The 26,185-nt window shown below is 43.2% G+C and overlaps 2 protein-coding genes across 4 annotated transcripts in view; both read left to right on the forward strand.

The window, feature by feature from the left end:
• Positions 1-3,397, forward strand: part of PEX7 (peroxisomal biogenesis factor 7) — a 69,575-nt gene extending 66,178 nt beyond the window's left edge. For both annotated transcript variants that reach the window (XM_019732814.2, XM_074333627.1), the window contains exon 10: positions 2,927-3,397. In XM_019732814.2, coding sequence (XP_019588373.2) covers positions 2,927-2,995 — 69 coding nt within the window. In that variant the 3' untranslated portion in view covers positions 2,996-3,397. The remainder of the gene's footprint in view (positions 1-2,926) is intronic.
• A 6,225-nt stretch (positions 3,398-9,622) lies between these two features.
• Positions 9,623-12,978, forward strand: SLC35D3 (solute carrier family 35 member D3). 2 transcript variants are annotated; one of them, XM_019732701.2, is made up of 3 exons: positions 9,623-9,759; positions 10,456-10,937; positions 11,999-12,978. In XM_019732701.2, exons 2-3 carry the CDS (start codon positions 10,499-10,501, stop codon positions 12,826-12,828), a joined length of 1,269 nt encoding a protein of 422 aa, XP_019588260.1. In that variant the 5' UTR covers positions 9,623-9,759; positions 10,456-10,498; the 3' UTR covers positions 12,829-12,978. The 2 variants fall into 2 exon arrangements, with proteins under 2 accessions (XP_019588260.1, XP_019588259.1); XM_019732700.2 differs by lacking the exon at positions 9,623-9,759 and having other exon boundaries at positions 10,330-10,937.
• Positions 12,979-26,185: the final 13,207 nt, after the last annotated feature.

Below are 26,185 nucleotides of genomic sequence, written 5' to 3' on the forward strand. Positions count from 1 at the left end.
CCAGTTGGAAATATACACACATACATACATACATACATACATACATACCATGTTTCCCCAAAAATAAGACCTAGCTGGACCAACAGCTCTAATGAGTCTTTTGGAGCAAAAATTAATATAAGAGCCAGTATTATATTATATTTATATTATATTATATTATACCCAGTCTTATATTAAAATAAGACCCAGTCTTATAATATGTTAAAATAAGCCCGAGTCTTACATTAAATTTTGCTCCAAAAGATGCATTAGGGCTGATGGTCCGGCTAGGTCTTATTTTCAAGGAAACACGGTAAATACATACATTGTCCTTTTTTTTAAAAAAAAAAAACCTTAGATCAGTTTTGCCTGTTTTAGAACTTACAGAAACAGAACTTTTGTTTCTGGCTTCTTTTGCTCAGTTTATATGTGAGATTCATCCATGTTGTTGAGCTTATCAGTCTCTTCATTGTGTTGCTCAGCAGCCTTATGTTGTGTGCATTTGTTACAATTTGTTATCCATTCTTTTGTCAAGGGACATTTTGGTTGTGTTTTGTGCAGGTCTCAGCCTATGGATTGTAATGCAATGGCTTTAAATGTCTGGGGCACTCACCTGGGCCCCAGGGAGCTTCCCACAGACGTCTCCTCTTTCTAAACCAGTGTTATGACCTGACCGACCCTTGTGGTTCTTAAGTATGATTACAGTATCATATTAAGGATGATTTTAAGTATTGCCTTTCAGCAATAACCATTAAGAAGCTTTGAAGAAAAAAAGAGTTTATTACTTATGGGACCCAGAGCGGACCAGGCCCATCAGGGGCACACACACCAGGTTGTGTGGCTGGCCATGTGTTTAATGGGATAGCCTTCATCGAAGCAGATGCCTCTTTGAAGTGGATGCCTCATCAATCAAAGCTTGCTTGTCAGGCACTTGCATTACCACGTGTCAGGGTTTATACTACAGGTTGTTTCTAATTTTGTGCAACTATAAATGAAGTTGCTATGAACATTCTTGTATACACTGTATCATAAACATGTTTTCATTTCTGTTTTGTAAGTCTCTAGGACTGGAATTACTGGGTCTAAAGATAGGTATATGTTTAACCTTTAGAGAAAAGGCTAGTTTTCCAAAGTGGTTGTACCAGACATGTATGAACAGTACAGCTGCTCTCCATCCCAGCTAACATTTGACAGTGTCTATCTTTAATTTTAGCCACTCTCATGAGTATATGGTAGTATATCATTGTGGTTTTTATTTGCAATCCCTGATGCCTGATGATGTTGAACATTTTTTTCATGTGCTTACTGTGTAAGGTCATTCATATATCTTTTTTTTTTTTTGTCTGTTAATAGTCTTTTGTCCATTTCTAACTGGATTATTGAGTTACAGTAGTTCTTTATATATTCTGGATACAAGTTCTTTCTCAGATACATGTTTTCATCCCACTCTGTGGCTTGCCTATTTATTTTCTTACCAGTGTCTTTTGATGAGCAAAAGTTTTATTTTTTATTGAGTCTAAGTTATCAAATTTTTATGGTTATAGCTTTCTATGTCTTGTCTAAGAAATCTTTATATGACTTCAGATTGAGAAGGTGTTCTCCTATGTTTTCTCTAAAAGCTTTATATCTTTAGCTTTTATATTTAGGACTATGGTCCATCCACGTCAAACTAATTTTTGTTTATGGTGTGAAGTGGGAGTTGAGGTTCTTTTTTTATATATACAGATATCCAATTCTAGCACCATTTGTTGAAAATCCTTTTTTCCCCTATTGAATTGTTTTGGTAATCCATTGAAAAGCAGTTGTCCGAGTGTGGGATCTATTTCTGAATTCTGTTCTATTCCTTTTTATATATCTTTATATCAATATTACACTGTCTTGATTTCTATAGTTTTATGATAATTCTTGAGTCAGATAGTGTCAGTAGTACAACTTTCTTGTTCTTTTTGAACATTCTTTTGGCTGTTCTAGATCCTCTGCATTGCTATATAAACGTTAAAAATCACCTTGTCCATTTTTATGTAAAATGCCTTCTGGGATTATGAATTGCAAATTATTCTGGGGGAGGATTGACTTCTTAACAATATTGAACCCATGAACATGGTATATTTCCCCATTAATTGGGCCTTTTTTCATTTTCATTTCAGCAATGTTTTAGTTTTTGGTGTGGATATTTTGCATGTCTTTTGTTAAATGTGTTACTAAGTATTTTGTTATTTGATGCTGTTGTAAATGGATTTTAAGTTTTTTATTTAAAAAAATTTTCCTGCTAATATACATAGAAATACAGTTGATTTTATATATTAATCTTATACCCTGAGATATTGCTACACTCACCAGTTTTTAACACAGTTCCTGAGCACCGTGGACTTTCTTCCCTTCATGTTTGAACATGGCTTTTTAGACTTGACTGCCCTTGTCTCTCACGTCTGCCCCTAAAGAGGCCGGTGTGAATGCCATGGTGTGTGTGAAGTTGTCTGACACTGCCCCAGTTGGATTCAAATAGTCCCTCCAGGGAGAGTCTCTGTTGGAGAACTTGCCACTTTCAGTCTTGAATGAGCCATTCTTTGAGGTCAAGAGCTGCTGTTCTTTATCTTGGCTCCATCCCCACCATACTGAACACAGTGCACTGGTTCACAGTTTAGGAATGCATCTTTCCAACATTTCTCTCAGGAAGCACAGGGAATTTTGAAGCCCTGGGGTGGGGTGGGGTGGGATGGGGTAAGGGGAGTCCTTTAGGCAACTTCAGTCAATTGGAAACAGTCCCTGAAGTAGATCTTAAAAATGGGAAATAGAGCTTTTATCAAAAATGTGTCCCTCTGTTCTTCCTATTTAAAGGTATGTTTCCTAGTGGATGATCTGCTGTGCTCTAAGTAGCTTAGGCTTTTGCTGCCAGTTTTGAATAGCTGTATATAATGTTTCCTTTTGCTTCCTTTTTGTTTTCTAGGTGGCTGACTGTGCTTGGGATGAAACGATAAAGATATATGATCCTGTTTGTCTTACTATGCCTGCTTGAAACACACTAATCTGGTCAGAAACAAAGAATATTGTTGGAAGAACTACCTAACAGGAAATAAATTAACTATTGATAACATGGTCATTATGCTTTTATATGCTAGTCAGGTTTCAAATTTCAAAAATGTACCCTGGACTGGTTGTAAGGCAGCTGATACAGACTTTGGTGCATCATTTAAGCCTGCTACATACCCATATTTCTTAAAATCCTAAGGAATAATTGATGTTATGGTATATCTTATAGTGTCTAATAAAATGTAACCTCTGTATTATAAAATGGGTTAAAACATGGGAGATCGTAGATTATATTGATATATTGCATTTTTAATTTGTAATTTTTGATGTAAAATATAATCACTGCTGTTGATAAAAATCAAAATAAACTGCATCTCTTGATCATTTATCATTTTGTGACATCCCCAGCAAGATTGCTTTTTCTAATATAGTGTCTATATGAATACAATGCTATATATAATGTAGCTATACTATGGTTCAGGAACAGGGCTCTAAAATAGATTTAATTTTTTTCAGCAGTTATTTATTGAGCATGTACTATGTGTTTGACACATACGTAGACTGAATTATTCTCTCAAGGATGGTGTCATGCGTTAAGAGCATGGAATGCTGTAAGTTAAGAGCTCACATTTTTTAGTTATTCCATGTTTTTAGATATTGTGTCTATGACCCTATATTTCTCTCTTCCTACTTCTCTACTATCATAGTTTAAAAAAAACAGGTCACTGAGCAAAAATTCTTAGGTCTTACTAAGGTTTCAAGCAACTGCCCTTGAAACTAGCCCTACAAAATGCTATAAACCCTCTTCACTACCTCCCTAAGTCTCCTTGAAAAATCTTTAGGTGTCGATGACCTCTAAAAAAGTAGGTTACAAGGGAAAAATCAGTAAAATAAACAACTTTGCATAACATTTATACTTTTGTATAATATTAAAATAAAATTGACATAAATGACATTTATCGTTAAATTTTAATAAGTTTTTGAGAATTTTTAAAGAGTAAAATATACTTGTAGTAATCACAACAAAAATAAGATACATGTATGTTGCCTAATTTACATATTTCTTTGTTTACGTGTTCCAGAAAAGAATTAAGACAGCTTACAAAATACAAAAAACAAGACCGTATAAAAGAACAAAAGGAGACCTAAAGTGGAGTCACAAGTGGGACTTGAAAATATATGACTCAGAGCCCTAGAAAGTTGCTGCTGGCAGTATAAATGAGAAGCCTGGTCAAATACACAATTTAGTACCCAAGGCCTGAGGGCAAGGACTTTGTCCTTTCCCAGGCTTGGCCCCAGCGCCATGCCCAGCACATGGATGGTGCCCAGTAAATATTTGTTAATGAATGGTCTCAGGGAAAGTCCAATTTTTTTCAGTGCTTTGACCAATCAGTAGTAATTGTTTTCGAGAGGCCCCATAAAGAGGACACTGCTTAACATGAATATATTGTCAGGAACCAGACGCTCAAACAAATCCTTAGAGCCATCCCAATGATGAGGTTCATAGAGCTGCTTCTTGTTGCTTTCCTCCCTAAGAACTAATGGCATCACACTAAGTGAAGTGCAATAAAAGCAGCTTCGCAGTGGGTGTTCTCCGTATCAGCAGAATTTATAATAGACCTTCAAAAATACCCAACCCAGATCATACTTAAAATTAAATGCAATTACTTACTTTCCTTTTAGAATGCAAGAGATTTTATTAAAATAATCGACATGGATCTTTTGAGACAATTATTTGTGATTTAAAAACTAAGTTATCTCTTGTTTTATTTCTTCCCTCTATTGGGGGGATGTTATAGATGTTTAGAACACTCACTTCATAATACTTAACTCAGGTTCTTGGAGTCTCTCAATATAAATGAGTGTGGGTAGGTGAACATCTATCCACTGGGTTCCCGGGAGCTAGGATTGGAAAACTACAAGGAAAGGAGCTGAATTCTCTCCTGAAAGAATGAGCAAGATTTTTGAATTCTTAGTAGTTCACAAGCCAAGCAGCCTCTCTGAATTTTAGGAGGACAAGCTGGCATTCCTTCCAGGCTGGGAAATCAGCATTTTTCTCCTGGCTACTGAGCATGTAGCTTTCACCGTGTCTGCTTTCCCAAGCAACTCCTGCCCCTGCAGTGACAGCACAGCACTACAGAGTGAATGCCGGAAGGGGAACGCAGGTCACTGAGCATTTTCTGTGATCTGGGCACACTGGGAGATGCTTTCTGTATGTTTATACCATCCGGGTAAGGAAGCCCTCCCAGTTTTCCAGACAGGGAAACAAAGGCTCTCGGGAGTCATAATACCCAGGAAGTGTGGAGCTAGAATTTGAAATGTTATGACTGGAGCCAAAGGCTTGGTCCTGCCACATGGCCTCCTGCTCCTCACAGTAACAGAAATCAGCCCACTGAGAAATAGTAAAGATGTGGAACTCTGGTGACCAGACCCTGATCATTCCTGAGAGAACTGACAACATTGAGTTTCCAAGTCCAAAGAGCTAAGAAGCTCACCCTGGGTCTGGAGTCACCCTACTAAGGTATATCACCCCCTTTGGTACTTTTTTAAAAACCGTATCTTAGCTATGATTTGGCTCTTCCAAAAATAAACTCATTAATTTACTTAGCAGAAGCTTCTTGGATGAGATCATCCACTTAAATGTTTTTTACCTCCATATATTTACTGAATATTCTCCAATCTATGTCTCCTGCCTTCCCCACCTGGGTCTCCCACAAGCCTTTGCACTCATTTTCTTCTAACCAAACTCATCTAGCTCACTAAACCAGCTGCTCCCAAATATGCTTTTTCATTTGTTTCCAGTACTATCCACCTGGGAGCTCAAGTTAAAGACCTAAGTGCCATCCTTTGTTCCTTCCCTTTTTCCCTCTTCTCCACTCCAAGACACATCAAATGAATCACTAAGTCCTATCCCTTTTCCCCCCTAAATACTTCTTCATTCTGTCTCTTCCCCTCCATCCAACCACCACTGCCCCAGTTCAAGCCATCATTAGCTTTTCTCCGGAATATCACAGCAGCTTCCTAAGTGATGTGTCTGTTTCTCGTTCTGTGTCCTCAGAGCCATCCTCAACACAGCTGCCGGAGACGGATCTAAAATGCAATCTGATTACATCAATTTCAGTGTCAAACCTTTCTCTGCTTATAGGATTGCCTACAGGAAAAATTCAAGCTCGCTAACCAGGCAGCCAAGGTCCTTTGGGGCTAGCCCCTGCCTTTCTCTGCACGTTGCTTCCCTCTGCATTGTCACACACTGTGTGCTCCAGCAGCTCCAGCATGCTCACAAACTCCCTGTGTAAACCGTGGAGATCTTCATTCTCTCTTTGCTCAAGTTAGTCGTGTGCCTGGATTGCCCTATTCTTGGCTTGGCAAATTTTTGCCCATCATTTGAAAGTCACGTGAAATGACCAAAAGAAAAAGATTGACAACATACAAAAATCAAAGTAGTAAAGCATACCATCAATCAGCGAAACTAAAAGAAGACATTTTGGAAGGATATATTTGCAATATATGTAACAAATGGTTTAATATCCAGAATTTATAAAGAAAGCTTCAAAATCACTAGAATCACAGTCATTCCAAAGAATAAGGTATTAGATTGGTGCAAAAGTAATTGTGGTTTTTGCTATTTTTAACCTTTTAAACCGCGATTACTTTTGCACCAACAATAGAACTTTGTATCCTGACTTGGAAAAATACATTGCTATTAATATGTATGTTTGTTATCTATTTCAGTATAACAAATCACCCCCAAATTTATCAGCTTAAAGCAACAAACGTGTTTATCTTACAGTTTCTATAGGTCAGGAATCCAGGAGTGCCTTAGCTGAGTTGTTCTGGCTCAGGTTTTCTCATGACATTGCAGATAAGCTGTCACCTGGCTCGACAGACATATGAAGCTCAACTGGGGCTAAAGTATCAGCTTCCAAAGTCACTCCCAAGGTTGTTCACAGGCCTCAAATACTTATCATTTGGGATCCTACATAGGTTATCTGAATGTCCCCGAAACATGGCATCTGGCTTTTCCCAGACTGAGTGATACAAGAAAAAGAGAAGATCCAAGATGAAAGCCTCCGTTACAGCCTAATCTCAAAAGTAACACCATCATTTCTGTGTTCTATTGGTCACAGACCAACCCTGGTATAAGTGGGAGGGGTTAGCAAAAGGTATGGTTACCACGAGGAATTAGGAAATCTTTGGGGACTGTCTTAGAGTCTGGTTACCACAATATGCTTTTAAAAATAGCTAATTATAGACAAATGTGTATATATCTTTATTATGTTTTTTAAAGGGATTATGTATGTATAAATATATATACAAGAAAAACTGAAAGGTTCACACTAAACTCCTTACAGTAGCCAGCTCTGTGTAGTGGAGTTGGTGGAGGGAGAATATTAGAGAAAGCATGTTCACTTTTTTGCTTTCCTTTTATGTACTGTAATGAGCCTGTGTTACATTTACAGTTGAAAATAATGAAATAAGACCGTATTTCCCTCTGCAGGAAGCCTTCTCTGATACCCCTATCAAGCTGATTTTATTGCCCTCATTGGTGCTCCCCTGTTTCTGCCACAAGACACTACTGGTACGTGAGGGTTACTGTGTTGCCTCACCTCCACCTGGGAATCCTAAGGACTAAGATGAGTGCTCATCTTTGAATCCTCTGTGGTTAATAGACTGCCTGGCACAAAATACTTGCTCTGTATGTTTGCTGAATGAATTTCATCAATATTTCCTGAGCAGCTCCAAAGATAATTGAGCTTGAGTCTAGACCCTTGATACCTTGATACCAGTAGGTCAAATAGCTGTTGGACCTTCAGATCTACATTTTTGTTCAATTAACATTGCTAAACACTACTCTTATTTTTCCCATTTTTCTTTGGGAGCTTTTCTAGTAACTAATGTGGGAAATAGTATCTTTTTAAAAAAAAAAAAATTGAAAGCCCTAATGGAAAAGAATTACGTGCAATAATGTAGAGAAAATGTAGTCTGTTTCATGCCAATGTATGTTTCAAATATTAAGCTAAATATTCTTGCCTAAATGAGAAGGGTAAGATAGCTGAATCAGCCTCAAATCTTTTACCTAATGTTCATATCACAAATGGAAGCAATTATAATTGTTGGCAGAAATGAATCATTCCAAAACTAGGTCTGTGCAGACAATTCTTTAATATATTCACTTAAGATGGCTTAAAGCAACCATCCTTTAATTGGAGTGGTCCCCAGAAGTAGCAACCTGTTATTTGCTGATAGCTTTAAAAAGTTAATTTTCAGAGGTTTTTTGTTTTTTTTTTATGTGAGACTACTTATATCACACACCTATATACGTCATTTGAACTGTTGCTTCAGATCGCATTCCTAAATAACATCAACACTTGAAAAACTGAGCCCTTGAAATAGCCAATATTGTGTAACCATAGCTTTTAGCTACAAAAACCAAGAGTTCCCCTATGGCATCAGAAGCACAGATGTTAGTATAATGTTTTCCAGTGTTATTCCTGGAAAGTGGTACAGTGGCCATTCGCAAACATTTTCTTGAGTGCCCACCTGTCGGGTGCAGGTAGGGCCTCTACCAGGCGCTCAGCACAGGCGCTGGAGGTTTGATTGATACGGAGTTCTCTCTCACCAAAGTGAGCTCCCAGCACGTACAAAGCTGGCCCAGATGAAGGACTTGCAGTGACGCTGCCAATCCCAGGTGTAAATTGTTATTCTGCTGCGGTAATAATCGCCTCTTCAACATCTGGGCTGGATGTGTCGCGTTCAGCACAGAGGTGGAAATACAGAGAAGACAAAAGAAGCACTAGGGAAATGGATCGTGTGTACTAGGGCAATGCGGTGCAGCTTTTAAAGGTTAGGAAGTTGGGATCCCAATGCGGGGTGAGGGGATGGATAAGAGACGTGAACAAAAGGACAGCTGGAGCGCAGCGATCCAGAGCCCTGCCCCTCGAAACCAAACCCTGGCCAAGTCCATCACTTTTAAGTAGCGGGAAAACCAAACTTTCCGGCTCTTAGCGATGACCTCCACTGAGCGAGCTACTCCGCTAGTGCTAAATTTACCCGTCCGGGCTTTACTTTCCAGAGAACGAGACTAAGATCAAAGTGTCACAAAGCCTCTCTCCAGGAGAAAATAAGAATTTCCTTTTTTCTTAGCCGGATGGGAAGGAAATAGTTCACAAGTCCTGCGGGGCTCAGAAGTACCCTGGCCCTAGAGGTGGGACGTAGGGGTTTGTCCTGCTCGCCAAAGTGGCCCACCACGGCCTCGCAGGCTGCCGTCGGTTCGTCTGGTCTCGGCTCGGTCTCGATCCCGGTTCCTGCCCCGGCCACGCCCTCCCTCCCCTGTCTCCACCCCCTCCCAAACCCCTCTGGTGGCTGGTCGCTCCCCGCCCACTCCTGAAGCAAGGTAGCCCCGGTGCTCCTCCCCAACCGGTAAAGGCTACTCAATCCAGAAACTCAATTTCTGCTCTTTTGCTTATTTCACGTCTTTGCTTCACTTGGAACACGTGCCCCTGCCTCTACCCCAGGCTCCGTAGTCCCGCGAGGCCACTGCGCCCCACCGAAGCTCCCGCAGAGCCGCGCGCGTAATTCCAGGTCCTTCCGAGGAAGGCGCGCAGACTGGGTGCGCGGTGCCCGGGACGGGAAGGGGCCAGACTTGGAGCCCTAAAGCACGCCCGGGCGGCGTCCGGGGGCCGTGGGTTCCTTCAATGTCCGGGCGTCAGCGCCCGAATCTGGAGCATCAGGGAGCTCCGCAGCCCACTGGTACCGACGTTTTTCCTTTCGCTGGCCCGCATCTGGACAAAGTCCCGCGGCTGCGCCGGGAGGGATCGTGGGTGGAAAATCCACTGCAGCGTGGGGGGTAGGGGGCTGAGGCGATGTCACTTGTTGCGGCTAATAAACGGTGCTCGACCCTGGGGCGCTGTTGTTTCTGAAATCTTTAGCTGTGCCCGGGATCTCTCAACCTGTGTTCCTTGATACAGAACGGGGAAGAAGGGGCAAGCCGGTGCAGCTGGCACTGTGGGCGGAGAGGGGGGCCGCGCCCCGAGAGCCAGCTCAGGTGGGCGTTGGGTGCCGGAGGGGCGCGGGTCCGGTCCCGCTTGCGGCAGCTGCTGGGGCTTCCAGCCACAGAGTGTCCTCCCTGACAGTGAAACCGCGCGGGACACAACCCATCACAGCTCGTCACCTACTTACAAATTGATGTCGCTAGGATTCCCGCCACTCCTCTCAGACCAGCCCCCCACCCCTGCCACTTTTCGGAGTCCTCCGCCCCCGTCACTGCCTCCCGGGAGCTGCGGGGCAGTCGGACGCGGAGTCGCCGAGCCACTAGGACGCCCGGCTGGAGCTGCCCTCTGCAGCTGAGCCGGCGCCCCCTGCCCTTCGCCGCGGCGTTGGCCTGGCGGCACCCCCGCCGCCCTCGCTCTGCTCCTCCCGTCTCTCCTCCCTGCTCTCCTCCCGCAGGTCCCGGAGTTCTGCCACCGCAGGGTGTAGCGGGGCCGGCGAGATGAGGCAGCTGTGCCGGGGCCGCCTGCTGGGCATCTCGGTGGCCATCGCGCACGGAGTCTTCTCGGGCTCTCTCAACATCCTGCTCAAGTTCCTCATCAGCCGCTACCAGTTCTCCTTCCTGACCCTGGTGCAGTGCCTGACCAGCTCCACCGCGGCGCTGAGCCTGGAGCTGCTGCGGCGCCTCGGGCTCATCGCCGTGCCCCCCTTTGGCCTGAGCCTGGCGCGCTCTTTCGCGGGGGTAGCAGTGCTGTCCACGCTGCAGTCCAGCCTAACGCTCTGGTCCCTGCGCGGCCTCAGCCTGCCCATGTACGTGGTCTTCAAGCGCTGCCTGCCCCTGGTCACCATGCTCATCGGCGTCCTGGTGCTCAAGAACGGCGCGCCCTCGCCAGGGGTGCTTGCGGCCGTGCTCATCACCACCTGCGGCGCTGCTCTGGCAGGTGAGCGGGACCCGCGCCGACCCCCAGCCCACTCCATGTCATGGGCAGAGACCGTAGGCATCACTAGTGCAACGCCCTTACTGCCAGATGGGGAGACCGAGACAAGGGGGAGACGGAGACAGAGAGAGGCAGAGACCTTTAAACGTGGTCTCTTGGTTCGAAAACGAGACTTCTGAGACCCAAAGGAGCCTTGCCCACTGCTCGGGCCTCCTCCTTCAGAGCCTCACCACCCTCCCCCCACCCGCCCCGTCCGGGCTTTCGACCTCAGCCCCTGCCTCACCCCGTATCCTCCCTGCCGCCACTCCGTCTCCCCCCTTCACCCCTTCCTTCCTCCGGGAAGGGTGGCATAGCCTCCTGAGCCTGGGAGCTGGAGTCCCCAGACCAAGCCGGAAGGATGGGGGCCGTGAACTTCCTTGGGTCTCGCGGGGCTGGAGTGTACGGGGTGGGGGTGGGGGGTGGAGGGCGTAAGGGAGCGAAGTTTAGGCCCCGGGGCTAGTTTTAGGTCTCCAGTGGCGCCCCGCAGGGGACTGCGAGCTCGCGGCAGAGGGGGTCGAAAGCCACGGCCGGAGACCCACTTGCGGGCCGGGTTTGGCCGACTGAGCTAGATGGCAGCGGCGGGAGCCAGAAACCTTCATTTGGGGGTCGAAGGGAGGGGGTCGTTTTTCGTCCCGTCCCCAGCCCTCGGGGTTAGAAGCCCCAAGGTGGGTTCTCTCTCCCATCTGGCGCCCCACGGAGGGGGCAAAGGTACTAAGCGCCGTGCCAGCTCGGGGAAGCCACTGGCCTACCGCGAGGGTGTCTGAGCTCTCTCCTGCCTCTGTCGCGGACAGAGGTAGACAAGGTGCCCGGGGGATATGACAGGGAAGGCCCCTCTCCTCATGCCTCGCACTGGGCGTTGACTGAGCTTGGCTCTTCCATTTCTTCCCGGTGGGCAGAGCTGGGGAGGGAACCCCGTCCACTTTCCCACCCGACGTTTTGCCCCAGTGGATACCCACCCGCGCCAACCTGGTGTCTTCTCTTTTTCCTTCCTGACCTGGCTCCGCGGTCTTCCTCACGTGCTCTAGGAGCCGGCGACCTGACCGGCGACCCCATGGGGTACGTAACGGGCGTGCTGGCTGTGCTGGTGCACGCCGCCTACCTGGTGCTCATCCAGAAGGCGAGCGCGGACACGGAACACGGCCCGCTCACCGCGCAGTATGTCATCGCGGTCTCGGCCACCCCGCTGCTGGTCATCCTCTCCTTCGCCAGCACGGACTCTATCCACGCCTGGGCCTTCCCTGGCTGGAAGGACCCGACCATGGTCTGCATCTTCTTGGCCTGCATCCTCATCGGCTGCGCCATGAACTTCACCACGTTGCATTGCACCTACATCAACTCGGCGGTGACCACCAGCTTCGTGGGCGTGGTGAAGAGCATCGCCACCATCACCGTGGGTATGGTGGCCTTCAGCGACGTGGAGCCCACCTCTCTATTTATTGCCGGCGTCGTGGTGAACACCCTGGGCTCCATCATTTACTGTGTGGCCAAATTCTTGGAGACCAGAAAGCAAAGCAACTACGAGGACCTGCAGACACAGCCAGGGGGAGAGGAGGCGCAGCCAAGTGGAGACCAGCTGCCGTTTGTCATGGAGGAGATGCAGGCGGAGGGTGGGAAAGGCGGGTCAGAAGGTGGGAAGGCAGCAGGTGGCTCCACTCAGCACAGAGGGCAAGAGGCGAGAGGCAGCCCCAGAAGAGTCCCGCTGGTGGCTAGGAGCTGGCCGATCTCAGACAGCCGTGAAGAAGCGAGCAAGAGGTCATTAAAGGATGCTTACCTCGAAGTGTGGAGGTTAGTTAGGGGAACCAAGTATATGAAGAAGGAGTATTTGATAGAAAATGAGGAGTTACCCAGTCCCTGAAAAGGAAATGCATGTATGTATATATGTACATATACACTTATTTTATATGTTAGAGATGACATATTTTAATGAGGGGCCGCCTAATTTTATTCTTTGAGGAGTGGGGAAGGGAAGCAAAGAAAGAAGCTGAAATGGACGGACAGCAATAAAATTAGCACCTGTGTGAATTATTTAGGGTGAGTTTGCCTGAGGCATCACAGAGACAGAACAATGTGAAGATGCTTAAACAAAGTAAGGCAGCCGTTTCTGCTGCAGACTCCTGGCACATTTGTGAGGGGATTTTTGGTCATTATAACCGTAACCAAGTATCTGCATGTACCGAGTCCCTCAACCACCCTCTCCAAGGATGGAGTGTAGAAATGATGGCAGGACTTAAAAGCTCAAAGATTACACCCAGGGGCACATTTTTGATGATAGAATTGCAGTTTTTTATGGCCATCTGGGCAAAGAGTATATTATTGAAAAGACATATGTAAATACACTGAATTGTTGTTTACTGTTTATAGTCATCTGAAATATCATGTTTACCCTGATTTTCCTTCACTTTATAAAAATATAAGTGCTCTCTTATTCTATTGTATATTGGTAAGAAATGTTAAAGCTATTTTGAAAATATGAGTTCTTAGCTTTCATCATGAAGTTTAACGTTGGCTTTTAGTAATTACTATAAAACTATTTTTAAAGTTGTTTTGGCTCACTGCTTTATAACATTTATTACTGAATGCTATGACCTTTTCAAAAAACAGTTTCACTGTGTCCAATATTCTTTCAAGCAAATGCAATGGCTGAAATATAATTCCGTATTAAGAAGCCCAAACAGAAGTGAAGCCTTCCTGTTAAGCTAGCCCTTGAAAGTCTCACTGCACAACCCAAACCATGTTACAAAAAGAGCAACTGCTATCTAGATTCACTTGATAATATTTTTCTATCTTGAATTTGTCAGAATAAAGTATTGGTCTATCTGTTAAAAGACATGTTGTTTGAAATTTGTTTTAGACACACGTATGTTCTTCTGTTGCTGTGTAGCTTGTGTTTGACTTCAATGTATGGTGTCTGGTATCTGGTAGTAAGGGCCACCCCATCGGGAACTTCTTGGATTAGCAGGATGGTTTAGTTTAACACAACAGAAACACTCTCATTCCCAGCCAAGGAAACTGTTATAAAGTAAAATAAAAGACTGCCTCATTTGGCCGTATGGAAGCCGTCCACGGCTGAGTTCGAGAAGTAATAGTACAGCACACCCAGGTGAAGTCTTCTTGTCATCCCCTCCAAGAGAGGTACTTTGACAGTGTGGGTACTCTTATACTTTCTGGGATGTTCTTGAGCCTCTCACATGGTAACATCCTATACGTATTTTTTTTTGCTTCCCGCAAATCAAAACCAAACAAAAAGCAGTGACAAAAATGAAGTTTCAGTTCCATCAGTTTAACTCCACAAGCTGGTAAGTAAGTATGGTTGTGGTGGTCTGTGATGGGTACTGATTTGCTGGTTTTCACTGGCAACAATCATTTCCATAGGTACCCCTACAAGACATTTAAGGTGTTAGAGCCCTCAGATGGCTGCAGTTAGAAATTGCTGGCTAGGGTTATAATGACTTCTTTAAAAATAAGCATTGATGTTTTAACGTCTGCATGCTAGAAGGCAACATCTTGTTGCAACTCTGTGGAGCTGAGAATTAACAAAAAGCAGCAAAGTTGAATGAAGCATATATATTTTTGTTAATACCACTGTCAGGTAAATGGATCAAATGATTGTTTTTCACTGAAAATAATCTCTGTTGGTTAAAACTGTTGGTTTACATCTATTGTAGAAAGATTAATTATTTTCTGTCACCAACAAACTTATAGAGGCACTGTATCAGGTAGAGTTCTTCAGAGAAACAGAACAAAGAAGATTGGGACTCTCTCAGAACTCCCGCTTAGGTAGGGTTTGACACACTGCATCTCGTTCAGCTGTAATCTGCTCTCATTATACTGGAGCTTTCTTGGTGTGCTGGGGAGAAGGGGAGGGGATGGGCTCTACAATCTTATTATTAACGTCTCAGTCTTTTAGAGGCCCCTATCCCTGGGCTGTGACCTTCACAAGTGTTTCTTAGCCTTTTTTTTTTTTTCCTCCCCTTAGATGAGACAGGAAGGCCAGAGGGGCCTAGAGTGGGGAAAATGCCTTTTCCCCAGGGTGGGATAAGTCTTTGGTAAGGCTTTACCCCTGGATACTAAGTCTTTGTTATGGAAAACCCTCTGGGTATATTTCACAATGATTACTCTTTCCCTCCCTCTGCCAGAGCACCAAGGTTTCCTGGAAGTCAACCCCTGAAAATGTGGGTGCCCCCTTCCCAAAACCATGGCCCGTAGGAGTTTCTCATTCTCATGACAGTCCATATTCAGCCTCCAGAAATTTATGAAAGTGACCATTTAAGGGTTGCTACCAATTTATAGCTCCAGTGGCTTCTGTTCCAGGTAAGGAGGTCTCCGCTGTAACTTTCTGGATTCACCTGTCACCAAATGCAGATTTGGGGTTTGGGATGTTTGCCCTGCAACCTCCGTTCTCTGATGGGTCCTAGAAAAGTTGTTGATTTTCAGATCAATTATCTTTTTCTTGCTGTAAGAATGGGCGTAACAACTTCCAAGCTCTCTTTACATGTTGGCGCTAGAACTGGAAGTCCTGCTGAAGACTTTTGAAAGGCTGCTCAATTTCTGTAAAGACAGAAGTTGAGTGGAATTTGCCCCAGCAGAGTTCAGACTGCCCATTGGGTGTGACACTTGTGGGGCTAATAGGGTGGTGCTTTGCTGTGGTCTGAAGTCAACCTCCAAGTAGGTTGGTTCTGGGGCCTCTTGGGAGGGGGTCCAGTGCAGGCCCAGGTCACCCACTGCCTGTGACTGGCCGGGGACTACCTGGTAAACGCTGCATAACGATCCACGGTTGTTGGCTGCCTGTGCTAACACTAGAAGTGTGTGGGAGAAGCCACACTGTGAAACGAGGACGTCTGCCACCAGTACTGGGCCTGGGGTAGCTCTACAAAATGCCAGGACACCCCAAGGCTTGCTGCCACCTGCCAGCTTCCTTAAGTTTCAGCCCCTGATAAAGTCTCATGTGGTATGCAAGTTGGGTAAGGCAGCGTCTCAGGGAATCACTAGAATGGGAAGAGCTGTGGTCACCAGGTTAATGTAAATTCTGGTTTGGTGCCAGTGCTGAGCCTGAAGCTACTTACTCAGCAAAATTCTCAGAGCATGCTGAGGCTAGCTGCCTCCTGCTTGGGGTCTGTCAGACTCTGACAGTTTTCCAAGAAAGTGTGCAATGTAGGTGGGGCTGGCTACTCTTGGAGAAACTGCCTCCAGCATTGGGGGAGTTGGATGGGGTGGGGTCTCAGTGAATCAGCAGGGTGGAGCTGCAGAGTTCACCAACCAATCAGATTCAGATTTGGCCGAAAGTGTAGGGGGAGGGCTCAACACATTAAAGATGGTTGCCGTCTGCCAGCTGCATGGGAAAAGGACCCCTCATAAGGAAAATGCCGACTGATCTCCAGCTCTCAACCTGAAGCAGCACAACTCAGTCTATTCCCTGCATGTCTCCGACACTGCCCCAGTTACTGTTCCTCCACTGGAGCCCAAGGTGAGTGCCTGGGAGTGAGATAGTCTGCGCGAGGGTTGTTTAAGAGGACGTCTGGGTTTCCCGCCACCTTTCATCCTACCCAGATAGTCAGAATCTCCACTGTTTTTCACAGCCAGATGTTGTGGGAGTTCCTCTTCCAGACACCAGTACTCTGGGTTGGGGAGGCCGATGTGAGGCTGGGGTTCCTCACTCCTCTGAGGGGAACCTTCACAGCCGAGATATCCCTCCTGGTTCTCAACTACAAACAGATTTGAAATTAGCCAGTTCTGCATCTCTGTTCTCCCTAGCTTCTTCTTTATACCTTTAGTTATAAAACTTCTTTTCAGCCAGACTTCCAAAGTTGTTTGTTTTATAATTCAGTTGTAATTTTAATTTGCTCATGGAAGGACACAGGAATAGTGTTTATCTGCTCCACCATCTTGGATCTCAATGTTTCCTACATTCATACCTCACAAATTCACTGGATACTGGAAGAATGTATATTGCACACAATTATAAATCATAATGCCCAGAGTTTATTATTCTAGTGCTTGCTTTTACCTAGGTGTAGTTCTAAGTGTTCTATATGTACTCCTATATGTAATTCTCACAACCTTCCAATAGGTTGGCATTAATATTATCCCGGTCACAGAAGGGGTAAACCAAGGTATAGAGCGTCTACTTGCCCTGCTCTCATAGCTGTTAACTTGTAACTTTCGGATATGATTTGAACCCGGCTAGTCTGGCTCCAGTGCCCATGTTTTTCCACTCTGCTCCTGATGAGAAGCATTCAATCTGACATCAAAAAGCTGCAGATGATGGCTGTGGGGTCGGCAGCTCCAGTGCTTGTCAATTCGGCCGCTCAATGAGGACCCAGGCTCTATCCATAATTCCTTTCTGCTGTCCTCAAAAAGGAAGAGGATACAACTGTATTTCTAGAAACAACTTATACGTGTGTGTATGTATGAATAGTTTCCTGTTTGTGAGCACTAAGTGGCCCAGAGAGCACTTAGGCACCGTGAACAGCAGAGCAGAGAAAGGGGCTTAATGGTTATTATAACCAAGTATCTCCAAGGTATCCAGCCTTTTGGATCAATCTCTGTTTTAATATTCAAATAAAATAACTTACTCCTTTACCTTATATAACCCTGAGAAGTACAGATCTTTACTAGTGTTTCTGTGGATGCACTGAGCACGCTCAGGGTTGCTGATTGCTCCCTGTTCCTGGCTGCTGTGTTGATCACTTTAAAAAAATAAGACAAAAACAGCTGTATTGAAATATAACTTGTATATCACAAAACGTGCTCATTTTAAGTGCACAATAGTCTTTAGTATATTTATAGAATTGTACCATCATTATCATCATGTAATTTTAGAACTTTTTCATCATTCCCAAAAGAAACCCTGTAGCCACTAGAAGGCACTCTCCATTTCTCCCCAATCCCCCCAGGCCTGGCAATCCCTAATCACTTTCAGCCTCTCTGGATTTGCCTTTTCTGGAGTGATGTTACTTGCTATTCTGAAACCGCTCTTCCTAACTAGCTCATGCACTCCCTCTTTTATGCAAGGTATTACTAATATAAAGTTGACACTGGGAGGCAGTTGACAAGATTTACTGAATGTTTGAAGCTACCTATTATCAGGGCATTTCAGTGGAGAAAAGGAACAGCTGAAAGTCCATATCAGACTCTTGGAGTCTCTGAGTGTTCCTCTCTCTCTCCTTGGAACCTGGCTGCTGCTATGCAGCAGGGCCCTCTCCTACTCAGAACAGTCCCCTTTCCCACAGTCACCCTTACTGTAGACTTACGTCCCCCAGTTCCATTTTGCTCAGGAAGCAACTGGAAGTGCAGTAACACTGTTCTCTAAAACAAAAGAGCAATCATTCTCCAATATAATTCTTCACCACTTCCTACAATGAGGAAGAGTCACAGTTAAAAAAATACCACTTTTCTGTCCTACTACACAACACACACACACACACACACACACATCTATATCTATCTATCTATAAATACCTACATATCTACATATATCTATATCTATAACTGTATGTATGTATGTATGTATGTATGTATCTATCTATCTATCTATCTATAGAGAAAGTTATTCTGGAAAATTTTATAACTAAAGCAAAGTTGGTTATCTGCCCACTTGTCACCACTCTAGCAGTCCCCCTACCCCCCCCCCCCATTCTTCTTACACACAGAACTCTGAATTAGTTCGGATACCAGCAGCAGTATTGTGCTCAGGGAAGGTGGGCCAGGCCCCTAGTGGATTAATCATCATTTTTTTAAAGCCATCCTGGTGGACACATATCTCTTTGCCGATGATTGGTTTAAGGTTGGGCCTGTGACCCAGCCAGCAGATGAGATGAATGAGTAAGTGTGCTAGGGAAAGAGTTCTGGGCACGTTTTCTGTGATAAAAAGAGACTCTATAGGACAAACTCCCTTTATCCTGCCTTTGCATGCAGGATGTGATGTCTGAAAGCACAGTAGCCATTTTGCAACCCTGAGTGGACAATCCTAAGGATGAAGGGCAATAACTGAGGGAACCAAGACACATGGAGAGAGCCTGTTCCCTGATGCCTTTATCGTGCTGTTGAATTAACAACACAGGAATTGCCTCCTTCCAAGCTTCTCGTTATATGAGAGGATAAATTCCTGTCTAAAGTCATGTTTAGTTGGGCATTCTTTTTCTTTCAATCAAAAGCTTCCCAACTGATATAATTTAAATTTGATAATTAATTTTGCTTCAAGAGAAAACACACTTGAAAGGCAAAACTTTTTTCCCCCAATGCAGCACCAGTTTTCATCCATCTGACCATCTATCCATTATTTATTCATCGATTCAACAAACATTTATTAAGTACATATTACATGGCAATTTCTGAACAATTAGCTTCCATTTTTTAATATTTCTTTATAGTAAATGTAATTAGTGACTTCATATACCTGAAGAATTACTTCCAAAAGGACTAGTTTGATGATAAAGACTAGTCCAACTTTCTTTGATAGGGCAATACAAATTCTAAGGTCTATCTTCTAAAGTTTATCTGAAAGACCAAACTGGACAATATTTTCCACATTCACCAAAGTTTAAAAAATTAACCAGAAACCCTATAAAAATGGGTAAATTATATAAACAGAAAGTTTTTAACAAAGGATAGCAAATGGCTCTTATACACATGAAAAGATCCTGAACCTTATTTAGATAGGAGAAAAACTAATTAATCTACAATGAAAACACATGTCAATGAGGTGCAAGGTAGGGTGTAGAGGTGGGAGGATGAGGTGGGGAGCTGGGGGAGGGCATTTTGTTATAGACAGAATATTTGTGATCCCCCTGAATTCATATGTTGAAATAGTAACCCCCAATATGAAGATATTTAAAGATGGAGCCTTTGGGAGGCCATTAGGTCGTGAGAGTGAAGCCCCCATAAATGGGATTAGTGCCTTTATAAGAGGAAACAGGGGAGATTGCCTCCTCTCTGCTCTCTGCTATGTGAGGATACAAAGAAAAGACGGCCATCCACAAACCAGGAAGCAGATCCTCACCAGACACTGGATTCGCTGGCACCTTGATCTTGGACGTCCAGCCTCCAGAACTGTGAGAAAGAGATTTCTGTTATCTTTAAGCTATGCAGTCTGTGGTATTTTGTTACAGCAGCCCAAATGGGCTAAGACAAAGATTTTGTTTTAGGTACATCTCTTCGGTAGGAATTGCAGTTTCCCCCAGGCATTCCTTCTCTCTCCTTCCGTTCAGTACTGGCGTACCCTGTACTTCAGACTTCACTCCCAAGTCTCCCTGCAGTCAGTGGAAGGCAAGTGGAACGGATGTGGACAACGCCCACATCACTTGTTTAAAAGAAACTTTCATGTTGTTGAGAAAGTTTTGGAAATCGTAGTGATGGTTGCACAACACTGTGAATGTAATTACGCCATTGAACTGTACACTTAACAATGGTTAAAATGGCAAGTTTTATGTTGTATATATGTCTTAGTCTGTTCAGGCTGCCATAACAAAATTCTACAGAAGTGGCTTAAACAAACATTTGTTTTTCATAGTCCTGGAAGCTGGAAGTCCAAGGTCAGGGTGCCAGCATGGCTGGTTTCTGGTGTAGACCCGCTTCCTGTCTCACAGTCACCTTCTCACTGTGTCCTTACTTGGCCAAGAGAGAACTCCGGGCTCTTCTTCCCCTTATACGAACACCAGTCCCATTATGGACTACCATGACCTCATCCAAATCCAATCAGCTCCCAAAAGCCCCACCTCCAGACACTGCCACATTAGAAATTAGGGTCTCAACATATGAAATTTAGGGTGACATATTCAGTCCATAGCAATATATTTTCTCACAATTAAAAAAAAATTGATAATGTACCAAAGTCCATTGAATTGTACACTTTAAATGGGTGAATTGTGTGGTATGTAAATTATATCTCAATACAGATATTTAAAAAACATAAAAGACACCTGCTTGTCTTTCTACTTCCACGGCTTGATGATGGATGTGGCGCTGACCGAACCTTAACAAAACTTGGGAGAGTCAGAGCACCTATGGAAGGAAATGGGGGCCCTGGATAATCCTGTGAGCAAGGGCTTCCACCGTAACAGCCCTACCCCCACTTTCAGGCTGTTGTGAGGGAGAAGTACATTGTGTGTGGAGCTTTTGTACTCAGGCTCTTCTTAGTTCCGTCGCATAGCACATATTCTTACCCAAACACTGTCACCTCACTTCTCACACAGAAAAAAAATAACAGTGACTTAGAAAAACAAAGGACAGTGACTGGGGGTTTCTTCCTTGTCTTCTTCCTCTACTCTTTCCCTTATCCTGACTGACACTTAGCTCGTCACCAGTAATGTCCAGGACTCCACACTCCCCTGAACCTGCTGCGTAATTTTACTTTTAATTTACAATACTGCTGAAAGCACTTTATATGAGAGTAGGCTGCCACCATTCAGTTTTTCCACTGATCTCATCAACAGCTGGTAGAGTTTCAATGAGCGCAATATTCTAAAGTGGAACTCAAAAATTAGTCTGTTGTTTATGCCAAGAGCCAATTCAATATATCAACTATGTTCAAAAGATCAAAATCAATATATTCCCTAGCTAACTGAGTAATGTCTACTTGTCACTTGTTCCTTTTGTTTCACTAAAGAAAAGATTTTAGAACATGAAAACAAAAGGATAGAAACCATAATTTTTCTCCAATCCCTCTTTTATTGTAAACTAATTTGGTAGATCTTAGAAGCTTGCAAGAATGTATTATACCAATAGATTCACCTCAGTTATATGTTCTGAAAATAATCTGTAAAATAAGCTAGATGCAACAGAAAGAATAATTATTAGCAAAGGGCATGCCTTTCACTGTGTCCCTCCTCATGACGTAATTCCGAATGTATTTGATCCATTCCTGCCTTTGGATCAACCTTTCCTTTGGTGCGATGGAAGGGAGAAACTTTGATTCTAATCATTTGATGCCAAAACATCTTGTTGAAAAATTTTAAAAAACCAGTCATCTTGATGTTTTCTTACCTTGATGCACAGTACCAAATTTAGAGATATCTGCACAGTGAACTAAATTTCTTGCATTGTGTTTGGTTATTTGGCTTCATATTACTGTGTGTGCACCTCTGTGTGTGTGTGTGAGTGTTTCCTTGTATCAGTGTCTCTTAATAAATGAGAGGTGCTGTTGCTCTTGGAGCTGGCTTTCCATCTAATTATGATGAGTCTAGGGTATTAATCTATTGTGTGATGTAATAAAACACCGCCAGTTATAAATCTCTGCTGTATTGCTCCCTTGCCTTGAATGAATAGGAGTTAATACAGATCATGACTGAAATTCAAAATTCCTGGCTGTATGTGAAGTGCTTTCACACTGATTGCCCAGTTCTCTGGAGGGTTACCATTCTTTCTCAGCAATAATTTCTGTGCCCAGTTACCCTTAAAGCAGCCCATAATAAGCAACCCAATTCAAATTGCTAGTTCCCTGTTTTTCTTTAAGGACTAATGTTCAATTTTCAAATGAATTGGGTAGGCAAATAGGGAAACGTTTTACATTTTGCCATTCATCTAGTGGCTCTCTTCCAAAATCTGCAACATATTTTATAAATGTTATTACTGACTTGGTAAGAGGCCATTTGTGTAGGCGCTTATTATCATTGCAATGGTATAAAGGGAAATTCACTTTGCCTGGTATTACCTAAGTCTTCCAGAGCGAGGCTGTAATCATAGGATGGCACTACCTTTTTCACTTGATGAATGACTATAAGCAAATACCATCCCCTTTAATTCCATAACCATATGGAGAGATGACTGCAGAAAAGGAAACAGTAGGCCAGATAGTTCATTGCACAAAGGCAGGCATTCCGCTGTCTTATCTGCTCTACTGCCCGCTGCTCAACACTGCCTGGAACGTGGTCTAGCACTCAATAAATATTTGTTGACTGACTGACAAAAGAAATCCAAGTCATGAAATTAAAGTACAACTTTAGTTTTCTCATTCAATTGGCAACTACATTGGATTATAGGCTCCTTTTAAGATGACCTGATAGGTGAGCCTGATTTTCCTATAGTGCCATTCTTGGAAGATAAAATGCTATAAATTGAATCTGTTGGATGAGGGATTGACTGTGCAGTCTCTGTGAAAGCAGGGAGGCAGGATGGCTTGGCGCGGGCTGTTAGAAAGTCTACTCAGTGAGGAGAGTTTGGGCCCAGCACTCTCTATGCCCCAAGGCTCTATGCAGTCAAGTTTTAGGAGACTTGCTCTGGCTCAATTCAATATGAATGTTCATAAAGAAATTTTCATTATATATATTGTTTTGGCTAGGATGCTTGTCTTGGAAAACAATATAGAACATTGTTAACAGTTCAGACAGGGAAGGTAGAAAAAAATAAGTCAGACAGAAAAATAAAGGTTGAAGTTGTCCTGGCCTTTCTTTAATCTTTTCAACAGCATTTGAAAGAGCTCTTGGCAGATGAGCAAATTTGTTCTGTATTGTGGAGTTAATATCTGAGCCAGGATTTCTTCACCCCGCTGGGGGTGGTAATCAATACAACTAATAAATAGGAAATGACTAGACTGAGCCCCCTGGAGGCCAGTAGTCTCCCTAATGGGGTCCCATAATAGAAGATACCCTGGGATGCCAGTCATGCCGAGTTTGGAGAAATGTGGGTCTTAACAGAACAGTTAGCAGAGACTAAGTTAGCACTGAGTTATCTTAGAGAAGCTGGTCAACGTCCAGGATAACACTAAGCGAAAGAGACAGCAAGAAAGTGAACTATGTGAGTGAGGAAAGAAGGAGCCATAGAAAAGGGTGGAGGAACAGAAAACAGGGGCACCCCCTTTGGAAAAAGACTTCATTTTTTAAGAGGAGTTTTAGTTTCATAGCAAAATTAAGAGGAAGGTACAGAGATTTCCTATATTCACCCTGCCAGCCACAAGGCATAAGCCCCCACCCCGTTATCAACATCACCCATCAAAATGCTACATTTTTACAATTGCTGAACCTGCATTGACACATCACTGTCCCCCAAAGTCCATAGTTTACATTAGGGTTCACTCTTGGTGTTGTACCTTCTATGTGTTTGAATGAATGTAAGATGACATATCCATCATTATGGATTCTACAGAGTATTTTCACTGTCCTAAAAATCCTCGGTGCTCTGCCTATTCATTCCTCATCCTTCGACCCCACCAATGCCTGTCAACTACTGGTCTTTTTACTGTCTCCATAGTTTAGCCTTTCCAGAATTTCATATCATTAGAATCATATAGTATAAAACTTTTTCAGATTGTCTTCTTTTACATAGTAGTATGTATTTAAGTTTCCATGTCTTTTCATGGCTTGATAGCTCTTTTTTTTTGATGCTTGAATAATATTCCATTGTCTGGATGTATCACAGTTTATCCATTCACCAACTGAAGGACATCTTGGTTGCTTGCAAGTTTTGGCAGTTATGAATAAAGCTGCTATAAATACCTGCAAGCATGTTTTCATGTGGACAGTTCTCAGCTCATTTGGGTAAACACCAAGCTGTATTTATGCTGGATAAATACAAGGGTAAATATGCTGGATCATATGGGAAGAGTATGTTTAGTTTTGTAAGAAACTGCTGAATTATCTTCCAAGGAGGCTGTACCAGTTTGCATTCCAACCAGCAATGATTAGAGTTCCTGTTGTTTCGTATCCTCACCAAAATTTGGGTTTGTCAGTGTTCCAGATTTTGGCAATTCTAATAGGTACGTAGTGGTATCTCATTGTTGTTTTCATTGGCATTTCCCTGATGATATATGATGGAGAGCATATGCTTATTTGCCATCTGTTATCTGTTTTTGGTGAGGTGTCTATTAAGGTCTTTGTTTCATTTTTAATGGGGTTGTTTATTTTCTTATTGCTGAGGGAGGCTTTTTTAAGGACAGCAGAAGTGTTGGCTGGTATTGGGAGTGAATTAGTGACCCTGAAGATGTGTGCGTTAGAGGGGCACCAGTGCTATGGTTGTGTGTCCAGTGCTAACACAATCTAAGTCACATCCAAGAGAATCTCTGATTAAGACATAATGAAAAAGAGAAAAATATGTAGTCACTGACTCCAGTGAAAGGGAAAAAGCTGCATAGGATTAGAGGCATTATTCAAGAATCCAACAGAAGTTCTGGGTCCAGGAGGATTCTTAAGTTTCATGTTTCAGTAAGAATAATTAAGGTCTTTTCCTTTAGAAGACAGTTGACTAATTGCTGAAACAGGAACCAGATTTAATTATCAAGTCCTCCAGTTCTGTTAGCCGGAAGACAGAGAGTCATGAGTGTATGCTTTGCAGCAGGTTCCCATTGTTACGCAGGGTGGCCTCAGTTTTTCTCTTCGAAAACTGGCATCATCAGATAGCTTCAGGAATAAGAATTTTTGTTTTGTTTTGCTTTTTTAAGAATGATGAGTACACCTCAGCTAATTTTTTAAAGATTAATATGTAAAAATGGGACTAATAAAAGAAATAAATGATTTGCTCTATAGAAGTATTTGAAACACAGTTCGTTTAGGTAGACAGTCACTATGTCTGAGGAGCCTGTCCAACTTCCTCAGAAGGATCTACTTCAACACCTGTTAGAGCACTTCCGCCCTGTGTTGTAGTTTTATTTATGTTTGTGTATTTGTGTCCCCACCAGACTGATCTGCTGTGGAGCGAGGCTTGGGTGGGTTTGTTTCAACTTTGAGTTTCTCGTGACTGATTTTTAGCACCTAGTAGGCGTTTAGTAAGGGCTCGTTCAATGCATGAATCCCTTCTATTGCACTGAAAATAGATTTTAGCTTATTGAAACAATTTTTTAATTAAACTAAACTAAATTTCAAAATCACATTCATCATTAAAATCAAAGAAACACTCATACTGATTTACCAGCCCTTTAATGGCAGACCTTGAAAAAAGGTAATGCATCGAAAATCCTCCCTGAATTTTCTGCTATTGCATTGTTGTCAAAATGTTAAAACCAAATGTTACCACAGACATCCAGTTAATTCTTCTTCTCTTCTGGCCATTAATCTGTTACTTACAAGTTATGTTACCTTCAGACCTAGGCAAGTCATTGTTATGTAAGCTGGACAGTTAGGGACAAAAAACATTGTTTTGTTTTTAGGTTCAGGAATGGGAAAAGATCATTGGGGAGACTAGCAAAGCTGGACGAGGAGGAGGAGTCCAGCCATGGAAGGATAGTAAATGTGGTTTTCTAAAAGTGGTCTATTCAATGGAGCTACTTCTGTATGGCTGAGAATACA

Source organism: Rhinolophus sinicus, linkage group LG05, assembly GCF_036562045.2.
Source record: "Rhinolophus sinicus isolate RSC01 linkage group LG05, ASM3656204v1, whole genome shotgun sequence".
Taxonomy (NCBI): Eukaryota; Metazoa; Chordata; class Mammalia; order Chiroptera; family Rhinolophidae; genus Rhinolophus; species Rhinolophus sinicus.

Bases quoted from the DNA above. Each gene is read 5' to 3' on its own strand.
- SLC35D3 (XM_019732701.2), top strand. From the start codon at position 10,499: ATGAGGCAGCTGTGCCGGGGCCGCCTGCTGGGCATCTCGGTGGCCATC. The intron at 10,938-11,998 runs GTGAGCGGGACC...CACGTGCTCTAG, and splicing joins CTGCGGCGCTGCTCTGGCAG to GAGCCGGCGACCTGACCGGC.